Source organism: Artibeus jamaicensis, unplaced genomic scaffold, assembly GCF_021234435.1.
Source record: "Artibeus jamaicensis isolate MK-2021 breed Jamaican fruit bat unplaced genomic scaffold, CSHL_Jam_final contig_471, whole genome shotgun sequence".
Taxonomy (NCBI): Eukaryota; Metazoa; Chordata; class Mammalia; order Chiroptera; family Phyllostomidae; genus Artibeus; species Artibeus jamaicensis.
The window spans coordinates 8,192,489-8,207,634 of NW_026521850.1; the positions used below are offsets into that span (position 1 = coordinate 8,192,489).

At 43.4% G+C, this 15,146-nt stretch overlaps 1 protein-coding gene and 1 pseudogene across 5 annotated transcripts in view; one reads left to right on the top strand and one right to left on the bottom strand.

The window, feature by feature from the left end:
* Positions 1 to 1,232: 1,232 nt before the first annotated feature.
* Positions 1,233 to 1,383, bottom strand: LOC119035354 (uncharacterized; annotated as a pseudogene).
* A 1,234-nt stretch (positions 1,384 to 2,617) lies between these two features.
* The window catches only part of SCAI (suppressor of cancer cell invasion), a 106,675-nt gene continuing 94,146 nt past the window's right edge, over positions 2,618 to 15,146 (top strand). For all 5 annotated transcript variants that reach the window (XM_053667739.1, XM_053667740.1, XM_053667742.1 and 2 more), the window contains exons 1-2: positions 2,618 to 2,772; positions 3,468 to 3,512. In XM_053667739.1, coding sequence (XP_053523714.1) covers positions 2,720 to 2,772; positions 3,468 to 3,512 — 98 coding nt within the window. In that variant the 5' untranslated portion in view covers positions 2,618 to 2,719. The remainder of the gene's footprint in view (positions 2,773 to 3,467; positions 3,513 to 15,146) is intronic.

Here is a 15,146-nt window from a genome sequence, read left to right on the forward strand (position 1 = left end):
CAAAATACATCTTAAGTCCTATCACATAAATTTTAGGCAATATTTGTTATTGTAGCTCTGTGACCCTAAGCAAGTTGGGTTTTCTGAATCTTGAAATTCTGTGTCTCTTCGGGATACATACAGGCTTGTTAACAGGATTAAAAAGCACTCATAAAACTCCTAGTCCTTGGCCCAAAGCTACTATTTATTGAGTACTTATTGATACACCATTTGTCCTAATTCATTGTAGTTGGGAAGTAATAACCCAAGGCAATATGTAGTTGTTGACATAGTAAAGCTTATGTTAGTACAACAAATTTGGAGAAGGAAATGTTTGATGTAGGGTGGAGTAATCAGGAAAGGCTTAAAAGAGGAAGTATGAATTGAATGTGGACTGGATGATGGGATGTGTATTTCTCATATAGTAAAAGCAGAGATTACTAGAGTTTGGACACAACAAAAATACGACTTGAGGGTACTTTGGACAGCGTGCATGAATAGCTACAGCTCCCTTGATATCTACCAGGTATCAGAGAGGCATTAGCCAATTTTGAAAAACCAGGCAGAAGATTTTAATCCATATTTTAAGAAGCAGTGATATTTTAAGATTAGTTTGCTAGTGGGTTGATGATCTTCTCCACCAGAACTCCAACCCCACCTTCTCCAGTCTGGCATTATTCTAGGGTTCCTGACCCTTTCTGGCGTGGTGATGTTACAGGTGGATACTGTGGGTTGGGATTGAAGTGGTTGTGGTTGTATGATTTTAGGATTACATAAAATGCTAATGTAGGGAACCAACAGATGTTTGACGCTTTTTCCTTGTCATAGCTTGTAGCTATTTATTTTGATTTTTTTAAATTTATTGATTTTAGAAAGTGAAAGAGGGAGAGAGAGAAACATCTACTTGTTGTTACACTGATGTATGCATTTATTGGTTGCCCTCAACCTTGATGTATCAGGACAACACTCTAACCAGTTGAGCTTAGCCAGCCAGGGCAGCTCATAGCCGTTAAAAAAATTTCTCTACAATATACCACCATTATTATTTTATAGAAGGAAGGTCATTTTTAACATCACAGATGTTAAAAGGGCCATTTCTGCATAAAGGCACCCATAAATTTGGTTTTGTGAAAAACTAGTATTATTTTTGATATGCTTGAAAATCAGTGAGAGACTTCTCTTTAACCTAACCTCTTGGTGTGTCCTGTTCTAAGCTGTCTCATTTTTTCTCTCTTTTTCCTTTTTTCCCCCCTCCATGTCCCCCTACTCACAATACAGACCAGGCAGAGGGCCTGGGCTTGATGTGTATATGGGGTGAAATTACTCTGCCTCCTCTTTCTGTACAGGCTAAGCTGTCTCATTTCTAATGCAAAAAATGTTATAGTGGAAGTAGTTTAAGAGAAAGTATTATGCCTCCTCCCAGCTTTTTCTGTGGGTGCCAAGGATCTACCAAACAAAAAGTACATAAGGAATGTAGAGGGTTTGAAAGGGATACTGCCTTCAAGGAATGACTCTTTAACACGTCAGTGAACCAGGTCTTACTTTTGAAGGATGGCCTTGTTAAAGGTAACTTTGTGTTTGTGTGCTGGTCGTCTGTCAGCAACAATAAAAAATACAGTGAAATTTATTTTCATTGATTATCTGGCATAGAACTTAAAATTTGTAGTGTTGCAGGACAGTTAGCATGTGCTCAGGGATCAGTCTATTCAGGTCTTTCAAAATGGAACACTGCTCTTAGTTATGGCCTCAGTTGTTTGTAGTGTTGTTCTTATATGGCAATTAAAGAAAATAAATCTCTTGCTTTCTTGGAAACCCGCATCCAAGCTTGTGATCTTTTCTGAAGATGAGTGTCTAAACCACTCTTTATTTGGGTAAATTCTTAAGAGTTTTCTGGCTGGATTCTCTATGAAAGGTATCTGGGAGCTGTGAGAGAATTTTATTCTTCAGCATGATGTAGAGCAGCGATTTCTAACTTTTTTTTTCATCTCATGGCACACAAACGTACTCTGCGACACGACAAAAATATATATTTTGCAGATCTGACAAAAATAGGTATAATTTTGATTCATTCACACCTGACGGCTGTTGTCATTTCTTAGTTTGACAATTTAAGGGAAAAAAGGTAAATGCCTCTAAGTAGGTATTGCATTGAGGTTTTAAAAATTCTTGCAGCACACAGTTGAAAATCGCTGATGTCGAGACAAGCCGCATACAAGGAGGTGGTTCAAAATGAAGCTCATTTTGGAGAGTTGCCTCACTGTCGCATCTGCCAGAGGAGTTTGGGTAATTCTGGTGATTGGCTTTTAGTCCTGGCGTGGTGCAGTGTGTGAGGGCGCCAGCAGGTGTGTGGGATGCAGGACGCCTAGCGAGCTGAACCTGCCTGCAGGTGTCTGGCGCCAAAAGTGCAGTTTCCACTTTCTGGCGCACGGTGGCGCTAAGGTCCCCCGGCCCTGCCAGCCGTCTCTAAGGCACCTCTGCCGCCACCTGCAGTCTCAACCAAACTCTAGGTGGCGGGAAGTGACGGTCGGAGCGTCCAATCGTCCACCAGGCTTTCGGGTACGGTACAGCTATAACCAATAGGAGCTGAGGAGAGGCGCGGAGGAGGCGGGCCCCGCGGCAAGCCTGGCAGAGGCGCGAGGCCGTCCTCCCGCCTCTCCGCCTACTCCATCCTCTGCCGCCTCAGCTTCCCGAGCGAGCCCTGCGGCCGCCGGAGCAGCTCCCGCGGTGGAGCAGGAGCCGGATGGTCAGAGGAGCCCGGCAGCCCCAGCAGCCGCGGAGTCGCCTGGCCCCCAGGTGGGGCGGGGACTGGGTTGGGGTTGGGGATGGGGCGCGGGAGCGGGCCGAGGGATAGCGGCTTGGGGCCGTGAAGCATTCGGGGCGCAGAGGCTGGAAGGAGGGTTTAGGTTGGACGGATTCGGGGGCTGCCTAGGGCGGCGGGGCGGGATGGGTGACAATCGCATCCTCGAGGCAGGATGGGCATGGGCGGGAGGGGGCGCCAAGGGGTGAGGTTGGGGGCACTGGGCCAGGAAGGGTAGGGCGCGCGCTCCCCTTGGAGGGGCCATGGAATGCGGGGGGCGCGGAGCCCGGAGGGGCGGGGCTCCGAGGGGTAGTGCAAGCCCGCCAGGGGGTGGGCACGGGAAAGGGGAGGCTGGAGGGACATACGGGGGTGATGAGGCAGACAATGAGTAGGTGGTGGTGGGTGGTTTTGGGGAGCTGGGCTGTGACGAATTAGAGCTAAGGATGGAGTGAGAGATGAGGAGGTAGAGCAGGGTTTGGACTAAGCAGACAGCAAGAGAACAGTGAGAACCAGCATTCCTTGGCGTTGGTAAATAGGGGAAACAATCTAGGCATCTGGAAGGTCGGGTATGGGTTTAGCGAACCCATAGTCCTAGAGGGTGGTACATTGAGTTATTGACTGGCAGAGTAGGGCCCGGGGATGTGTTCTTGTATGTCACTTTTAGTTATCATCTTATCTGTTTGGTCTACAGACTGACTGGCACAGTGGAGAAACCACCTCGAAAACGGAAAAGCAGGTAAGGCAGAATGCCTTCCTATTTTGATTCGCGTTTTTCCATTTGCTTGCCTACACCTGTGCCGTAGTGCATAATTACACCCTGTCTGTAGGTGAAGCCTTTTACTTACCTCGTTTCTTAACGAATATAACTATCTGCAGGACTTCTTTTTCGGGGGGGGGGGGAGGAGGATAATCTAAGATTATATGGGAGAGATGTGGAAGATTGAGAAATCCTAGTTTTTGACTTTAGCCATAATTTCAGCTTCTTCTCCAGCTCTGTTTAGAAGAGAATGTTTATTGACCATCTACTCTGTGCCACATACTGTGCGCATGTGCTTTGTAGGTGTTATTTTTTGTAATCCATGAAGCACCCTAAGGAAGTATGTACCATTTTCACTATTTGGCAGAAGAGGGAACTGAGGAACAGAGAGGCCAAGAATTTATTCAGGATCACATATCCAGTAAGTGACAGAATCAGGATTTGCTTCCAGGCGGTCTGGCTCCCGAGCTTAAGCTCTTTCCCACTCTACAATGATGCCTCTAATAAACATCCAATTGGAAATAGGTTTTCTTATTGCCTGTTCTTTTTTCACTGTGCATACAGTCTAGTAAACATTTGAATCATAGGGAAATAGAAAAAAGGGCTTACGTCGTCTGCAAACGAGTGAGTTATTTCTCGAGGAAAAAAGAGCCTGTGTCCACTCCACAAGCATTTTTGAGTGCAGTCAGCACCTCAGGTACCATATAGCAATTCTGTGTAGTCATTAGAAGATTCTTTTTTCATAGATGTAGGCTCTGGCCTAGAGAAAGTAAGCCATAATAGCGAGCATGTGACCAGGATTGCTGTTGTGGTCAGTATTTGGTAAGTTACTGATGTTCGTACACAGAAAACCTGGACAGCAGGTAGATGTGAAAATGCTGATTGTGGAGGGGCCAACAGCCAGAGTCCCTTTGTCTCTCGTCAGGCCTGTTCCATGTAATGTAGTAACCGTATATGGGTGTTGAGCACTCAAAATGTGGCTAGCATGATTCAAGAACTGAGGTTTTAATGTTATTGATGATCATTTAAAATCAAACACCAATACGATGTGTTATTGAAAAATGGTTCAGTGTGTTTGGACCAACTTGAGTATGTGAATCTACCTTTTCATCTGTCAATTTTATGAAATTTAAATACAGATCAAATATCTTCAGTGAAAACTCAATGTTCAACATGAGGTGCTCTCTAAGTATAAAACAGATACCAGATTTCAGGTTAGTACAAAAAAAAGAATCTAAAATTTCTCATTAACTAATTTTTATGTTGAGTGCATGCTGGTATAATATTTTAGGTATATTGGATTAAATAAAAGTGTTACTCAAATTATTTTCACTTTTTCTAAATAGCTACTGGAAAATTCACATTTGCATATATGGCTTGCATTGTATTTGTGTTTGACAGCTCTTGTTTAACTCTCCCTACCCCACTGCCAGACTCTTGTAGTAGCCTGACTGGCTTCCTAACCTCAGTTCCGTAATTTATTCACCGTATACTGTGGAAGTTGATCTTGTAATTCTCATGCTTAAGATTTTTCTGTTTTCCTATTGCTTATTGAACATAATTCAGACTTTTAGCCTAATTGTAAAACAGAGACTGCCTTTATTTCACTTCTTCCTATCTTTCTAGCCATAGTTTAGTACTATAGCTATGGAAGTTCTCAATAACGGATCTGTTAAATGTTGGGTATTAAATGACTTAACTTTCTAGTGAACCCTTCATGATGAATTAATTGCTGAATGTAACTCAATGTTCTGTTTGCCGTTCCCAGAACGTATGTTCTCTGTTTGCTCTGGGTTTTTTTCACACTTTTTCCTTTTTTTTTCTTTTTTTCTGGAATACTTCCTTCCCGTTCCTTGGCAAAAGCCCTCCTTTAAGACTTAGCTCAAATGTCACATCCTCTGTGCTGACTTTCCCCACCCTCTCCTTCTCTTTCCTCTGCTCTACCTTATTTGCCCCCCACACTAGCCTTTACAAACACCTAGATATAATGGTTGGGGTTGAATTTGAATTCTAGCTCTGTCAGAGGCAAGGTGAGAGATCACATGCAAGTTAACAAACCTCCCTGAGCCCTAGTTTCCCTGTCTGTGTAATAGAAATAATAATAGTTCAACCCTTACAGAGTTGTCGAATGCCTACTACAGTGCCTGGCACATAGACAATACATAATACATTTTAGATTAAAAAGCACTCATCAAATGCCTTTTATTTTCCACTTCCTTTTAAAATATATATTGTCTAAAGGATTGATAATACAGATATTAAGGCAAAGAAGAAAATGAGGGAAGAATAATGAAATTAAACCAGTGGAAAAGTTGGTGCATAGACTAGAAAGTACTCACTACTTCCTAAAGCTGGGCTCCATATTTGGCTCTGGGTGTCCTAGAGTAAAGCAAAGGCGAAAACAAAGCTCAGCTTCCAGATTCATGGTGCCCATAATGTCTAACACAGGTTGTTCAAGAGAAGCGTCGCTTCTAGTGACTGTTAGGTCTGAGAGACCGCTCTCTCGCTGGTCTCCAGAGTGGGAACTGTGGTTTGGTGGGAAGGAAAATCCCAATGATAAGTGTAGTAGTGAGTTTTTTAAGATTGCTTCTTATAATGCTCCTCATTCCAGATTCAGGTAATGCCAGTGAACAGAACATCCCGCAGAGGGCCAAAGTGATCTGGTTTAGGTATACAGCTCGCCGATGGTTGGGCTCAGCTCAGACATGAAGAGGAATGATTGAGCCACAGGGGCACTTGCTTATCCCCAGCACTTAGAATAGTGCCCGGCCTTTAGAAAACCGTGGACTGAGTGAATGAGTCCTTCTCTGTGAATATTACTCCTTGTAACCAAATTTTGGTAACCATCGGGCAGCAGTGAGCTTAAGTTTATGTTCTTAGTCAAGAATCATGAGGTCGTGTCCTCTGACCGCCTGTCTGATTTAAGTCAGATCTGATGGAGTCAGAATTTTGACCTGAATGGCCAGCCAGCATGCATCGCTTAGAGAGGTCCTGCGGGCAAGACCAAGATTGGTTTCAGAAAACGGTTTTGGGACTGCTCTAAAAATAGAAAACAGAATGGCCATTTATGGCCCTAATGATGGGTTATAGATCCAAAGGATGTCATGACAGTAGCCAGAAATTGTACAGCTGTTACCATCAGTTGCGTACTGTGGCCATAGAAACTCTCAACATTAGGGATATAACTTCCTGGTGAGCTCGTCAAATGAATTAATTGTTGGATGTAGCCTTAAGTATCCCTTAGAGTTGGCCTGCTGTGTAGAGCTGTTGACTGCTACACTGTGTATTCTGTTACATTTTGGAGTATAGTTGCCAAAAGCATGGTTTTTATTTTAGAATAGTTGCTGTTAAGTCACCCTTTTTGATAAACATTTGTTATAGCTGCGTTATCTTTTGACAACCTTCCCAGTACTGATCAAACTATAACACAGTTAAAGAAAAACCAGGATGATTTGAGATAAGCAAGCATCTCATACCTTACTGTTACTCTTTTTTGGCATGTGTCTTTTTTTTCCCCACTAAAACTTTTATTGCCTTGTCTTCCTTTTGTATCCGTAGTACTGATGGGATACTTAATAAAGCTAACGAACTAATAAATGAATTGGTGGCAAGAGGGAGTTAGTGTGGGATGGGGCTTCGGTGGTCATGATGTGACAATATTTAATACTCTTAATAAACTGTACTAGACCGAAAGGAATTTAAAGATTAGTAAATTTTGTCCTAGTGTGGTTTTGGAAAATTCTGAAGACTTTAACATGTCTGTTAATAAAGGTTTGGGTTATGAGTTACAGGATCCTTTCAGAACCTCTTTGGAATAAGACCCATTGGTTTGGGTAGGGTTAACACTAATGAAAACTTTATTGTATGTTCTGACCTGGCCCAGTTGGTTGGGCATCATACCATAAGGTGAAGGGTCACTGGTTCTGTTCCTGGTCAGGGCATGTGCCTGGGTGGCAGGTTGGGTCCCCTGTAGGGCTGCGTACAAGAGGCAACTGACCCATACTTCTCTCTCATGTTGATGTGTCTCTCCCTCTCTTTCTCCCTCCCTTCACCTCTGTCTTTAAAAAAATAAAGAATAAAAAAACTTTATTATATGGTTTGGGTTGTGTGTGTGAGATATATTTAAAGCAAAGGATCCAGGCATTTTGATGGTATATGTAACTTGTTTGAATTATGAAACACACAAATGCTTTTTAGTTCTGGGTACTAGAGATATAGACCTGAGTGAGATTTGACCCCTGCCGGGGAAAAGCTCATATATTTGTGGGGAAGATAGACACAAGGACATGAGACAGTGTAATGACTGTGTATTTCCAAAGGGCTCCTAGTCATTCTGCGTGTTGGTCATGAGGGCGGTTTCCAGAGACACTGCATCGAGGCCCTGGAGGTTTGGAAGGTTATTTGCGGCAGGAGTGTGACTGTTGAAAAGGCCGGGTAGTTCCTGGGTATGGACCGACTAATGACGAGGTCTTAGGTGAGTTGAGTTCAGGATCTGAATCACGGTGGTGTCAGGTGTGGAAAGAGTGGTGTTTTATTTATTTTTTATTTTTTAAGATTTTATTATCTATTTTTAGAGAGAGGGGAAGGGAGGGTGAAAGAAAGAAAAACGTCAGTATGTGTTCGCCTTTCACACGCCCCCACATCGGGAACCCAGCCTGCAACCCAGGCACTTGCCCCAGATTGGAAATCAAACCAGTGACCCCTTGCTTCCCAGTTGGTCCACTGATCCACACCAACCAGGGCAAGAATGGTGTTTTTAAAAGCATGGGCTGTGATGTGTTTTTAGAGCCTAAGAGGTTGTTCTCAACTAGGGGCGATTTTGCCTTCCACAGGGCATTGTGCACTGTCTGGAGACATTTTTAGTTGTTATACCTGGGGGCAGCTAGTGGGTAGAGAGAACAGGGATGTTGCTAAACACCTGTAATACACAGGACAGCTTTGCACATCTAAGAATTTTCCGCTTGTAGCTGTCAGTGATGCTGAAGATGGGAAGTCCTATAGTACAGTCTGAGTCCCGGGTCTTCCAAATACTGGCTTTGGGCTCCTGAGCAAAGTACTTCAGCTGTGAGCCCGCTTGTTCTGCAAAATGCAGGTAAGGACAGTGGATCTACCTTGTAGGATTATTCCTGTCCTCTAATAGTATGTAAACTTTGTGAGTGCGGAGATTTTTGTCTGTTTTCTTTTCTATTCCTAGCACCTAGAACAGCACCTCACATACAGGGTGGGGCAAAAGTAGGTTTACAGTTGTGAGTATGTGAAATGCAGAGTTTGTTCTTGAATTAGTATTTATGAATTGTTGTATTATTTCCCATACAAAACAACTGTAAACCCACTTTTGCTCCACCCTGTATAATAGGTTCTCAGTAACTTTTCGTTGATTGAGTCAGTGAATGGCTTATTGAGAGGATTCTATGAAATAACGATGGTAAAGTACATGATACAGTTACCTGACATCCATTAAGGACTCAGTGAATGATAGCTGAGACTGTTATTGGTTTAATTATTTTTATTTGGCCTTTTCTTCCAGTCTTTGTAAAAATCAGCTTATCGAGGTATTACTTACATGATAATGAAATTCACCAGGGTTACATACACAATGTGATGTCTTTTGACAAATGTATCCAGTTTTATGACCACCCACTGCAATGATGAACTAGGACATGCCCCTCCCCAGAATTTGCTCATGTTCCCTTGCAGTCATGGTTCTGGCAACCACTGATCTTTTATTCTATCAGTAAAATTTTGTCTTTTCTGAAATTTCACGTGAGTGAACCATTCATTCTATAGTCTTTTGTGTCTCACTTCTTTTGCTTGACATAGTGCTTTTGAGATTCATCCGTGTTATTATGGATAATTGTAGTTAATTTCTTTCTATTGCTGAGGAGCATTTCATTGTACGATTTTTCCACAATTTGTTCATTTCCTCACCAGTTGATGGTCCTTTGTCCTGTTTCTAATTTTCGGCTGGTGTGACTACAGCTGTTGTGAACAACTGAGTGAAATCTCTGTGCAGACGTATGTTTTCATTTCTCTTGGGTAATGCCTAGGAGTGACCTTGCTGTGTCTTATGGCAAGTAGATGTTCAGCTTTTTAAGAGATTGCCAAACTTTTCCACAGTGGCTGTACCATTTTGCATACCTACCAGCAAGGTATGGGATTCCATTTGCTCCATATACTCACCAATATGTGATATTGTCACTGTTTTTCTTTCTTTCTTTTTAAAAAGTATTCATTTATTTTTAGAGGGGAAGGGGGGAGAAAGAGAGAGAGAGAGCAATATTGATCAGTTGCCTCTTGCACACCCTCAACTGGGTACCTGGCCCACAACCCAGGCCTGTGCCCTGACTGGGAGTCGAACCAGCAACCTTTTGCTTTGCAGGATGATGCCCAACCCATTGAGCTACACCACACAGGGCTGTTTTTCTTTTAAACAGCTTTATTGAGGTAAAATAGATACACACAGTAAACTGCACATATTTAAAGTGTCCAATTTGATATATTTTGATATGATATGTGTGTGTGTGCATGTATATATATACCCTTGAAATCATAACCATTATTCGCCATTCTGGGGATGTATAGTGATTTTATATATATATATATATATATATACACACACACATACATATATATATATATATGTGTGTATATATAATGGTTTTTAAATTTTTTAAATTTATCTTTAGAGAGAGGGGAAGGGAGGGAGAAAGAGAGGGAGAGAAACATTAGTGTGGGGGAGAAACTGATACACCCTGACTGGGAATCGAACCAGTGACCTTTTGCTTCACAGCCGATGCCCAGCCAACTGAGCCACACCAGTCAGAGCTATCATTATGTTTTTAAATAGCCTTTCCCTAATGACTAATGATTTTGAGTATCTTTTCATGTATTTATTAACCACTCATATATTGTAACTTCTTTTGTGAATTTTCTGTTCAAGTCTTTTACCCACTTTTAAATTTTAAAAAAAATTTGTTTATTTTGAGAGAGAGAGAGGAATAAAAGAGAGAGAGATTTGTTGTTTCACCCATTCATGCATTCATTGGTTGATTCTCACATGTGCCTTGACGAGATTGGACCTGCAAGCTTGATGTATCAGAGCAATGCTCTAACCAACTGAGCTACCCAGCCGGGGATTTTACCCATTTTTTATCAGTTGTCTTATGATATAATTATAAGAGTTTTTTATGTATTCTGCAAACCAATTCTTTATCAGGTAAGTGTTTTGCAGGTATTATCCTCAGTCTGTGAGTCACCTTTCCCTTTTCTTCACTGTATCTTGAGGAGCTTTTCGCTTGAATAATAGTTTGAATGGGAACACTTTTAATTGAGGTAGCAGATACAGGAGGAGCAAGTTTGGAAGGTTAAGACTGTGAGTGTATTGGCCGTGTGGAGTGCAGAGTATTTCGGTGCACCGTCTCTAACCAGGCAGGTGAGAACATGGGCCTGGAGCTTGAGATGTGGATTTAGAAGTCAAAAGCGAAGACTCAGTGGTCCAAGTCATGAATGAAAATGAATGGAATAACCTTAAAAAAAAAAGAAAGAACGAACCTAGGAGACCATACTGAGTGAAATGTGAAGAAGGCAATAGAATGGTACAGTAACATTGAGTCGAGGTACGAGGTCTGTCCAAAAGGTATCCAGCATGTATATGAAAAATAGACATATTTATTGAAGAAGATATAGGATACAAGAAACACTGTACACAGGACAATGACACTTCAGTCCCCTTCAAAGAAGGCACCTTGGGACCCCACACAGTTCTCCCAATCACCAACAGCTGCCCCATCATATTTTCCTGAACCTCATTGATGGTCTGAAACCTCTTCCCTTTCAAAGGTGATTTTAGTTTTGGGAAAAGCCACAAGTCGCAGGGCACCGAATCTGGGCTGTAGCGAGGCTGAGTCACCTGGGTGGTTTGATGTTGCACCAAAAAAACTCTGCACGAGACGATGTGTGAGCAGGCACATTGTTGTGGTGAAGCTGCCAATCACCAATTGCCCATAGCGGTGGCCTTCTGAGTCATCTGAATAGTTTCTGCAGAGGTTTGTTCAAGGTTAATGCAAAATTTGATGCAGATTCATTGCTCTACTTGCTCAGTCATTCTGAATGTGACAGCCACACAGTGCACATGCTCACTCAATGGCATCTACTGCCCTCACTGACTAGTACAGTGAAGATGTCATTGTTCACGCATGGGCATTCCAGTCCACTCTCCTTGGCTGCCAGGTTACATCGGTGCTGTGCAAACTATTCTTGTTACGTTAACAATGGCTGGGCTTTTTCCGGACAGTCTGTGCACCAAACTGCTTTCTATCTTTTGGATGTTCCCTCTCTCTTTGCAGTGGTATCTGACCACTGCAGTAGTAGTGGTCATCAAACAAGTAGTGTTTGTCTCTGGGTGGTAGAGCTCTGTCATCTGGTCAGAAACTGAGATTCCGGAGGTCTTTACTCAGAAAACCAGAGGCAGGCTTTCCAATTTACACTGAAACACAGGCGTATCCACTATTAACAGTTTCTTTGTGATAATGTTTGCTTCAGCAACACCCTACAGAAATGCAGTGGGTTTGGCAAAGCAGATGTCAGTGAAAACCTGGGGCGTCATGCCAAACCTTCAGTTCTGTGAAAGCAGAGTCTATGGGGCCCAAGGTAGCATGGTCAAAGTGTTCAGCATTTTCAGATCATATTTTATTCTGGAATAAATCTGAACTAGCTCAAGCAGTGATTTTCCAGCATGTTCAAACAGAGCCCAGAGGTGCCTTGGGACTAATTCAGGGGCCCCCAGGAGGGTGGGATGCTAGGAGCAGCCAGGAGAAGATTAAGCAGATAGCCTCTAAGGCATCCCTTTTACTTTCTGTTTGCCTGTATATTTTTAATATGGAAAATTTAGATGTAGACAAACAGAACAGGGCAGTGAACCTAAACTGTTTAGCCCCCTACTTTGCCCAGTGGAGGCCTCTTTACATCGGCTCCCGGCTCCTTCGGCAGGACTGTGGTAGACTTTGAGAGCTTCCTCGCTCCCTGGTTGGACAGGGTATTCCAGGCCCGTCTTGTGTATGTTTGGCTAGAATCCGCTGTTCTCCAAGGAGACCTGTTCTGGCGTCACTCAGCTTCTTACTGTGTTTTCTATCCTGAGGTTCTTCTATCTGAAAACAAGGATTATACAGGGCTGGGCAAAAGGGGGTTTACAGTCATGAGTATGCAAAACCCAGGATTCTTGTGTTATTATTTATTAATTGTTATTTTCCATAAAAACAGCTATAAACCTACTTTTGCCTCACCCTGTATAATCCTTGTTTTCAATTAGAATATCCTAGAAGTATAGCCTAACAGTAGTTATGAAAGCAACAAATTCAGAAGAATGGATTCTATACAATGCTATGTTCTTCAGTAATCCTCCATAAATGTAATTTTTTCTATTTGGACTTTTTTGATAAAAGCTGAGTAGCACACTGTGAGGAGTTACATTTTGGGTTAAGGTCCTGAAATCTAGGTAATCTGTAATGCTGATTACGTTTAGATCTATTGAGAGATCAGGCGACTAGAGTGGTAGAATTGATTTATTTTCTTTTCTACAGAAATTGCGGGTCCCTAACCTAAGTGAATGGCTTTCCTGGGAAGCCAGGATTTTTTGGATATAAAACTACTTGCTTAATATTCTATACATTATGAGACTATAGCCTGGACAAATTTGGGGGTAATATATCACTAGTGGAATAATCATAATGTTTCGAGGGAGCAACTTGTTTGGGATTTTCTTTGAAATTACCAAGATTAGTGAGTTATAAAAGCCATCCATAAATTAGTAAATTAATTGACCATATAGGAAGTATGAATCTTATTTCACAAAATCAGGTAACCAGGAAATGTTACAATATTTATTTTCTTCAAATGAGATGAAATCTGATTATGGGGACCCCCCAGCCCATTTCCACCAAACCGGTGAACAGTTTAATCTCAGTGATTAAGAATCGGCATCTGCCTCTCCTGAGGGCTGTGCAGTTACCCGAGAGGCTTGTGGTGGAAGGTCAGTCTTCAGGCCGCTGTGGCCGCGGCTGATAGGCGTGTTGTCGGAGAGGACGCGGTTCCTTGGTATTTGGTGTCTCTGGTGGTTATAGCCAGTTTCAGGCTCAGGAGTCCTTGCTGGTTACGGGGATTTTGGTGTAGAGGTTTCAGCTTTCCCAGGCATGGTGCACGCCCATTTCCCTCCAAGGACTTGCCGTTGTTCTAGAACCTGCTAGGGAGTGGAGTTGCAGGCCCCAAGACTTTCTCCTTCCCAGGTGCATCACCCCTTTTTTTTCTTGTCTCTACCTTTCTGTCCTCAAAGGCACTGTCTTTTCACCCTTCCCTCAGGGTGACCTCCTCAAGGAGTTCGCATTTTCAGAAAACAAACAAACCTCCCCTGAGGCCAGTGCTGTCTTCATGGGGACTGGGGAAGACAGTGAGAACAAAACACCCATTGATGTCTTAGTAACTTATCCAGCTACTTTTCCCCTCAGTCATGCTTTTAGTCCCTGGGGTGGTTTTAAAGATCTGTTCACAAGTTCTTTGATTCTCCCTTCTCTAAAAGATGGAGCTTGGCCCTCCTGCCCTTGAGTGCGGGCTGGGCTTAGCAGAAGTGATGAGAGGTAGCTTCTCAGGTCAGGTTGGAAGGAGATTCCGCTTCTGTCTTGGGTGGAGTCTTTCTCACTCTCTCTCCCGAATCACTTGCTCTGGCTGGGGGAGGCGGGTGAAGTGAGGCAGCCCTGCACAGGGGGAGCCAGTGGCCTGGTTGTGAAGGCACTGCGGCAGCCTATGGGCGGGGCCGCGTGGAAGCGGGCCTGTCGGCAGGGCAGCCACACGAGTGAGCTTGGAAGGGGAGCCTACATTAGCTGAGCCCGGAGGTGACGGCGGCCCTGGCCAATCTCTGGCTAAGCCTTTTCTGGATAGTTGTCTGTTGGGCTGTGTGTGCACATTGTGTGTGTGTGTGTGTGTGTGTGTGTGTGTGTATGCATGTTGGGGGAAACAGCTATCTTTCTGTTAAAGGCACGGAAGGACAATTGACTCATAGTTTCAGGCAGTGATGTGTGCCTGTCCTAGTAACTGAGTCTCTAACCATTTGCTCCTCATCTTCAGAGTCATTGCTCCCTCCCTGGTGTTTTGTCCCCCAGAACATGTCCCCTTGCTCACGTTTGTGCTTATTAAAGAGCCAAAAGGTAGTTGCCTGGTGAGGAGTCGTTTTTCCTCTGCCTGGTACCAGTCACCAGGTTTTAAACTCCTTTTCAACCCCTGCTTGGCTGTCTGGGAAGAATGGGCAGATCAGATTCAAGTAAGCCGTGATAACTAATTTTATGTGTCAACTTGATTGGGCCACAGGGTGCTCAGCCTTTTGGTCACACGTTATTCTGGCTGTGTCCATGGGAGTGTGGTAGATGCGAGTAACGTTTCAGTCCGTGCACTGAGGCAGGTCGCCCTCCCCGTGTGTGGGGGTGGGCGGGGGGAGGCCTCATCCCGTCGCATGAGACTGAGAAGAACAGGACTGAGTAAGAGGGAACTGCTCCTGCCTGGCTGCTTGGGCTGGGATATCAGCCTCTAAAGCCTTTGGGTTTGAGCTAAAACTCTGCGCTTCCTGGG